The sequence below is a fragment of the Diorhabda sublineata genome, chromosome 5, assembly GCF_026230105.1.
Source record: "Diorhabda sublineata isolate icDioSubl1.1 chromosome 5, icDioSubl1.1, whole genome shotgun sequence".
NCBI classification, from domain to species: Eukaryota; Metazoa; Arthropoda; class Insecta; order Coleoptera; family Chrysomelidae; genus Diorhabda; species Diorhabda sublineata.
Window position 1 is genome coordinate 28,351,555 of NC_079478.1, and position 8,152 is coordinate 28,359,706.

Genomic DNA, 8,152 nt, shown 5'->3' on the forward strand with positions numbered 1-8,152 from the left:
TTAGTTAATAAGCCACTATTTTCTAGGTATTGCACATATTTTTTCCTTTCAGGCCATTCGCTGACGGCAAGTGAAACTAACATATCCACTCCAGAAAAAAGAAACGAATCACCACAACCTGGGCCAAGTGGGCAGTGAACTCATAGTAATGATAATGAGTTAAGTCCGTATTACATTCCCACGGGAACAAATGATTCTACCAAAATATTCAGAGACGTGACAAACAAACTCAAAACAGAAAAATCACAATCTAAATTAACTATAACTGGAAATCAGCACTACATTTCATCTGAAGTAGAAGGTTGAAAATTTTCAAGTTAGTTATTATTGGTTTCGGTGATTATTTTATTTTAGATCAATATAGCGGAGTTCTTTATCGTTTGTGTCCATTGCCAAAAGCAACTAAAAAAAAGCAGTCAAAGAAAGGCTACGAGCAAGAAGTCAGAAGTTTTAACAAGCACACCATACAAGGCAGAACTTAATCAGAATTTGGAGGAGAAAAATAGACAAACTGTTAAAAGAGACTTGAACAACTTGAACAAAAAACCAAAAAGGAAAAGCAGATGCATCCGAAACTTCTAAAAAAATGCAAATGGTACTCCATCAAGAGAAATTAGTGGAACATGCTCGTAAAATGAAGTGTACTATGAGCCCACAGAAACAGACCTGATACAGTGCAAAACCTGTAAACCTGTATCATTATTTTTGCGATTTGTGTCCGAAAAGGGGTTGACTGCGTACTCTTAGATAACACACTGCGAACTCTTGAGGGGAAGTGAGATTCAAGAGGACTTATTTGGAAAATTTGGTTCTTATTTTATTTTTCGTTAACCATAACAGGAAATCGGTAAATTTTGATTCGTTTTTGTACTATTATATATTTCTCACTTGAATAAATATTTATTTTCGAAAATTGATTGGGTATAACTAATTTATATAATTTTGCTATTGCACTACTTGCAACATTTCAAAAATAGTACGACTGCTGCCATCTACTGCTGAAATATGAATATAAGAGAAGAAACCACCTTACGTTTTATATCTGACTTGACGTAAGATGTGCGGGTATTCAAAATCCATTGTTAATCCATTTAAAACCACGTGTTACAATATATGATATTTTGCTGCACCCAACGATTTACTTATTTTAATAAATAGATATTCGTTATGAGTGTCTATCATGATGAAGTAGAAATAGAGGACTTCGAATTCGACGAAGAGGAAGGAGTTTATCATTATCCATGTCCTTGCGGGGATAGATTTGAAATAACTAAAGTAAGTTGAAAAGTTAGGTTAGCTTCGTCTGAATAATGTAAAATTATTTAGTTCATGTGTTTTAGGAAGAATTGCTTGCTGGTGAAGAAGAAGCTACATGTCCTAGTTGTTCCTTGATTATCAAAGTTATTTACGATTTAGTAAGTGTTAAACTGTTTTCATTATTACCCTTTCTAATATAAACTAAAACTGCCCTAGTAGCAGAAAGTGTATTAATCATCATACTTTCCAAAATGTAATGATTGCACTCTTCTTTTTTCAGAAATAATCATTAATAACAAATTATTATTACCTACTAATTAATTTCTAGGAAACATTCAAAAAAGAACTCGAAGAAGTAAAAACTTTATCAGAAGACAAAAAAGAATTAGAAATTGCTAAATAATATAAATATGAGTGGAAGAGGTAGAGGAGGTCGAGGCAGAGGAGGAGTATCAAAAACTTTTAATAGGGAACAGTTAACATCTCTGGGAGTTGGATCTAAAGATCTTATTCCTGGACCTGTTTTACAGCCACCTCCATTATATCCAATTTTAGAAAGAAGACCAGTGCCTCTTACTGTAAGTAATTATTTTGTCGATAATCTAATGAAAAAAGTCCATATTAGTAGTTTAAAATGTTGAAGAGTTTAAGATATTTTAACTTCACTAACTTCTACTTATAATTGAGCTGAAACCTCTGTTGGTGTAAGTTTCATAATCTAATAACAACAAGAGGTTGTTTCATATAGTCCCTGGCCAAATTATTAGAGGCACTGTATTTTTATAATAATTTTCTTGAGAAATTTTATGCTATAATTGTAGGTTTAAACTATAATATTTCTTTTAAAAAATTTAAAAAATTAGCTAAAATTAACTATTTGTATTTATTTTTAACATATGGAACAATGTGTTGACAAAGTAATACATGAACGTAAACAAATAGATTTATTTTAAAATCTCGCCAGGTACTGACGTTTTTCTGTGGCTTTATGGACTCTGATTGTTTGTTTGACAGTGCCATACTACTTAATTTATAATTAATTTTGTATGCAGTATCTACAAAAAAATAATTGGACTATATTTATTATGGGTAGAAAAGACGTAAAAAAGCTGAAGTTAAGGTCCATGTGGATGCGAAAACATTTACAAACCTGAATATATTATGAAGATTGAAGTAGCAGACATAGAAAGCATTTCAAAAAGTGAGGTGCATTGCATATTAACTGAAAATTTGGACATGAGCGGAAGATGGGTGATATGTTTGCTCACAATGGAATAAAAACAGCGTCGTGATGATGCTTCCATCGAGTATTTGGCAAAGTTTCAAAGAAATGAAGCCGAATCTTTGCACAGTTTCATAAGCATGGATGAAATGTGAATCCATCACTGCACACCCTAAACAAAACAACAATTAAAGCAATGGTCTGAAAAGGGAAAACCTGTTCCAAAGAAGGCAAAGACAGTTCCATCTGCAGGTCTTGGCGTCAGTTTTTTGAGTTGTGAGTGGGATAATTCTCATTGACTATCTTGAAAAAAGAAAAACTATTAACGGCGAGTATTATAGGAACAACTTTTTCAACATTTGAGCGAAGAAATTAAAATGGCCACATTTGGCTGAGAAGAAAGTGTTGTTTCATCAAGACAATGCACCAGCTCACATATCTGTTATTGCAATTTGCCAAAATTGATGAATTGAAGTTTGAATTTCTGTCTCTTGCAACCTATTCGCCAAATTTTGTCCCTTGAAAAATGGTTCAGTGGTCAAATATTTTCCAACAATGAAGATGATTTCAGCAGCTATTGACTATTTTGAGGAGCTTGACGGTTCTTATTATAAAAAGGGTATTGAATTTATTGAACATTGCCGGGAAACATGTATGGAGCTAAAAGGAGATCACCTTGAAAAATTTGTTATATTTTTTTTTAAATTTTTATGTTTTCAATGTTGGGCCAGGTACTTACGGGACCGTTCTCGTAGTTCTGAGATAAAGCTGGTAATTTTTTAATACTCTTTAACATATGTATGTTTTAGCAATCCCTAGAAATGGATTATCTTTTGATATTGAGGCAAGATTTTATAGATCATATGCAACTATCCGGTTCTTATGTAAAAATGATTGAGAGTAAAACTCAAACAGAACAAGCAATTGACAAATTGGTAGCTCAAATGCCTAATACCAAAGAAAAATATGATTGGAGATTGTTTCCTTCAGAATTGCGGCCAAAAATATTAGGAAAAAGATTAGCAAAACAAGATAAAGCCAAAGAAGTTAACATAGAACAAAGGTTAGCTCTTGTTTTGTCAAATTGTTCTAACCCATATTATTTTTCTATGATGAAAGCATCAATTTGATAATTTAGGAAGATATTAATTTCATTGCAAAAAATTGGTAGTTGATATTTGAATGATTTTAAAGTCTTCTCAAATAGATAAGTTATTTAATTAAGTGAAAAAAGTTTATATTTAAAATTTTGACGTTTTTCTAAATTTACAAACAACAAACCTACATACAGGTGAAGCTAATACAAGCGCGTTGAAAATTTATCTGTGAACTATAAAAATAGATTAAGTTATCATCCAAATAGACTGACTTCTAAGCTTATGGTACAACCAGCAGCACAAGGTAGACTTAAGCGACATTATCCATAAGGCCTAATTAATAGGTTTTAACGAGTATTAATGTATTCCCAATAGATAAAACTAATTAATCTAGTTATTAATTACAGCTGTAAGAGATAGTAATCACTGGATTCTTATTAAGCACACCTACTGAATTGTATATAATCACACAAAACTTTCTTTCATATGCTAGTTGTTAACATCTTGTTTTAATTGTTATTTGGTTGTGGAATTTTACAGTGGTGCGGATTAGATTCTGATGCTCTCTTGTTCGGGGTATTTTTTTGTACGTTTTTTTATGTGGGTTGGTTGTTAATTATACAAATATTTTGGCCTAGTGTGAGATTTAATAGTGAAAATACTTTCACGTTTAATGTATTTTCAGATTGAATGTCTTGGAAAAGCTAGAGACAAAAACTGAAGCGATACCTATAAAAACTGAAACAGTTGAGGAGGATGAAGAAGATAAAGACGATATTGAAGGAATGGAGGAAGATGAAGATGAGGAAATGGATGACGGTACTGACTATGCTAATAACTATTTTGATAATGGAGAAGGATATGAGGATGAAGATGATAATTTAGAAGATGGGCCCATTTATTAATATTTTGGTTGTATTTTAGATATTTATTTTTATTAAAATAATTATGAATAGAGATGAATTTTATTAAAATAATTATGAATAGAGATGAATTTTATTCAAATAATTCAAATATAGGAATTAGTTTTAGCAATACACTTGCTCATCATATTTTTTTCAATGAGTTGGTTCCATGGCAGATTAAACTGATATCATAACAAATTTATTTTTGATGCAACCAAAGTATCGGGTTATAAAATGGAGGTAATTGATTAAAAAACGTATCACATGTCAATAGGGTATATTTTCAATAAAATATTTCTAAATATATGATATAGTACATACACATTGAATAAATTACATTCACAAAATTCATAATATATAAAAATATAGTTACTTTTTCAGGACTTCATTATTAGGAAGGCACAAATATTCAATTTACTGAACTCGGTTGCCAGACGAATTCTAAACACTTCAACCATCAAGCAAAAATACGACCCTTTTCTAAATATTTTAGTAGCAATGGCAAATGGGTAAAATGTAATTGATTAAGAGTTTTCAACTAAATAATTTTTGTATAATCTGATATTTTTTCATTATACACCCCTATATATGATTGTTAGATTTTGTCCTTAGGCAAACAAAAGAAACTGTTTTCGTATTTTGGGGTTATGGGAATCATGGGAAATACCGGTAAGGGGCCGGTATTACCCCGTATGGAATTATAAGACGTGTTATTATTAGTTTGTAAAATAATGTATCCTTATCCACTTATTTCTAAATTGGTAGATGCCGCGTTACGGGAAAGAACCACAATGAAAGGAAAATGAACAAAAGAGGACGTACAAAAAGATACAAAAGATCAACAGTCAAGAAATTCGGCATACCCTTCAGTAAGCTACAAGATCAGAAAAAGAAGAATGTGTTTGGTTTTAATCATTCCGAGAAAACCATAGACTTTATAAAAAAAGTGTAATAGACCTTTTTTATCGAGGAAAACTTACCCTACAACGTGGTACTTTTTCTACCTTCATCACAGACTGAAATAATGGAGAAATCGATGGACCTCTGAAGTTTCTCTCAAATCAATTAGTATACTTTGTAATATCAACCTTCTTACATATAATATATTTTTTTGTGAAAAATTGCCTCCACTGACTGGGCTATTAACCAATTTGCCAGCTTTTATGGGAGGATAATTCGGTGTTCGATACTGCTCTAAAAGATAAATTTTGCTGTAGTTTTTGTCAAAATAAACGTAAAGACAATGTCTTTTTTATTATTTGGCATATTTAGTACTCTCTATACTGTGACAACGTGTATTATCCAGTTCAAAAGCAAATAATTTCGATAGTTAGTCCAAACTTGAATCTTCATGGTTTTTTCTGACAATGGCGCATTTGGAATCCAAACGTCTTTAAGTCCAGTACGAGTTATTTTAATGCATTGCGTTCTATTTGTCGGAAATATTTAAACATTCTAAATTTTTTTTAGTATGCATATCACATCAGCTCTCATCATTATAGATATAGTTTTTTTTTCCATATTTTGTTATGTCCCACAAATTCACCGCATTCCTAAGCGTATGACTCCACTGTTGTACATCTTGTATCAATCTCTCGGTATTTAGACCTCCATATGTTAAAGAATTTTCTACGGTCACATTGAATATCAGTTGATTGGGATTACCAACTACTTACTTAGAGAGGATTTTTACAGGTAAATATTCGATGGTTGTTGAACAACATATGAAATATCTTGGAACAATCATATCTGTATAGCAGAAATTAATTAGTCAGTGAAATATATTTTTAAGTCTTTTTTTAACGAATTGCTTATCAAAATCAAGGTAAATGATGAAAGTAACTACTGATTAAATAGTTAAGTTTAGTTCTTCCAACATCAATTGCAGAAGACAGTTATGCGAGGAACAATCAATATTTCATAAATACGCACGGCACTCATACCAAATTAAAAAATGAAAAAATATGTTTACTTCCCGTATAAAATTCGGTAAATGTCTAACAAACCCTCAGTCCGCGTGGACTCAACACCTCCACTGTTTACCAATGAAAACATCGAATCGTAAACATAAATGCATTTCTGTTGGTCGAACCTGTCGGAAGTCTACGATAAGCAGTGGCGCGATCAATTTAATACATAAATTTCTTTAAATAAATAAAAATATGGCGTTCTTTAGACCATGGGCGAATGACGACAATTAAATTGCACAGTGTATTGAGAATAAAGACAGGTATGAATTTAATAATAAAGATTTAGATATACAAACACAGCAAGTTATTTTAATATATTCGAATGTTGAAAAAAGGAAAATATTCAGCAATCTGATACCGAAAAACTGAAATCAGTTGACAAAGCTACTCAAGATTCTATATGTAGGACAATTTGTAGTTTATATAAGGAGAACAGGGTAACGACTTTAGAAGTAATTATCCAGAATACAATTATACAGGCAGGTTCATTTTACTCGTCTAATTACGTTTTATAATTTAATTTTCAGTTATTGCAAGTTAACGATGTATAATAATGATTTTTTACTAAGTTCCAAATAGGACTACAATTAAGTGCATCTATATAAATAATGACGTATATAACCGTTCAATTTATAATGATCCGAAAGCTTTTTAACGAATACTTTCTCGCATAAGATATACATTTTTTTAAAAGTATTTATAAAATGAATAATATCAACGTCTATGTTAGATGAAACAAAAATATCTGCAAAGATTATTATAATCTGCAATTGATATTGGAAGAAATATAATTGTAGAGGTAGGTAAATTCAAATATCAGAGGAATGGTCAAAGGAATTAGAAAAGTATGTCTCATTTAGTTTATACTGAAAATCTAAATTTCTACTTATATATAATAGATATTTTAAACACTAAAGAAAATGAGATTCTTTCTCGACTATACCTTTTAATTTGTACTATTGCCAAAATCAGACTTCAAATAATAAAATCTAGTGAAATTCTTCAAACTATGAGATTTTACAGTTCTATAATATCGCAGTTTTGCTTGAAAGTTGACTGAGCTGAAATTGTATAAAATAAAAAATTACTCATATGGTGGTGATTCTGTTTAGTCTGGTTACCAGATGTAAATGTTTCTACAGTGTCAAATAAAAAACCTCATGTGCACCAAAGAGGATTGGTAAGTACATGATAATAAAAATCAATATCATAGTTATCAGATCATCTAATTTTGATTCATTCTATTATGGATAGATTTTATCAAAATAATCAATAAAGATCTTTAAAGAGGTGGAAATTAATAATTAATTCTTCTCAAAATCGATTTTGTATAAATAAAATTGTCAAATTAGGGACGTGAACCATTGATTTATTTAGAATTTAGTTAATTCATTTTATAAATTAGAAAAGTTCAATCGTATTGATATTAATGTTTTATTATTTAGACACAACCAATCCTTTATATATTTAAATTGATGTAATTGAATCAAATTTAAATTATATTAATATAATTGAATAATATATCAAATTATATGCATTCCAACTTTTATTAAAGTAGATATCACAGAATTTCTCAAACACATAATTGTTTTCTTCTTTGTTAAAAAGCATCAAATTTAAAGTACCAAAAGAATATTGCAGAATTAGTTCTTATTTTTATTTTTTTGTTTTCAAACCTAGAACTGGTTTGATGCAAGTTTC

At 30.3% G+C, this 8,152-nt stretch overlaps 1 protein-coding gene across 1 annotated transcript; it reads left to right on the forward strand.

The window, feature by feature from the left end:
• Nucleotides 1–1,340: 1,340 nt before the first annotated feature.
• LOC130443764 (DNA-directed RNA polymerase III subunit RPC7-like) lies at nucleotides 1,341–4,529 on the forward strand. The gene is made up of 4 exons (XM_056778565.1): nucleotides 1,341–1,415; nucleotides 1,586–1,835; nucleotides 3,289–3,542; nucleotides 4,262–4,529. The coding sequence occupies exons 2-4, from the start codon at nucleotides 1,668–1,670 to the stop codon at nucleotides 4,479–4,481; spliced, it is 642 nt and encodes a 213-aa protein (XP_056634543.1). The 5' UTR covers nucleotides 1,341–1,415; nucleotides 1,586–1,667; the 3' UTR covers nucleotides 4,482–4,529.
• Nucleotides 4,530–8,152: the final 3,623 nt, after the last annotated feature.

What these genes read in the sequence shown, in the direction of transcription:
- LOC130443764 (XM_056778565.1), top strand. Translation starts at nt 1,668, where the DNA reads ATGAGTGGAAGAGGTAGAGGAGGTCGAGGCAGAGGAGGAGTATCAAAA. An exon ending in GAAGACCAGTGCCTCTTACT is followed by an intron (nt 1,836 to 3,288) that starts GTAAGTAATTAT and finishes TGTATGTTTTAG; the next exon opens with CAATCCCTAGAAATGGATTA. An exon ending in GAAGTTAACATAGAACAAAG is followed by an intron (nt 3,543 to 4,261) that starts GTTAGCTCTTGT and finishes ATGTATTTTCAG; the next exon opens with ATTGAATGTCTTGGAAAAGC.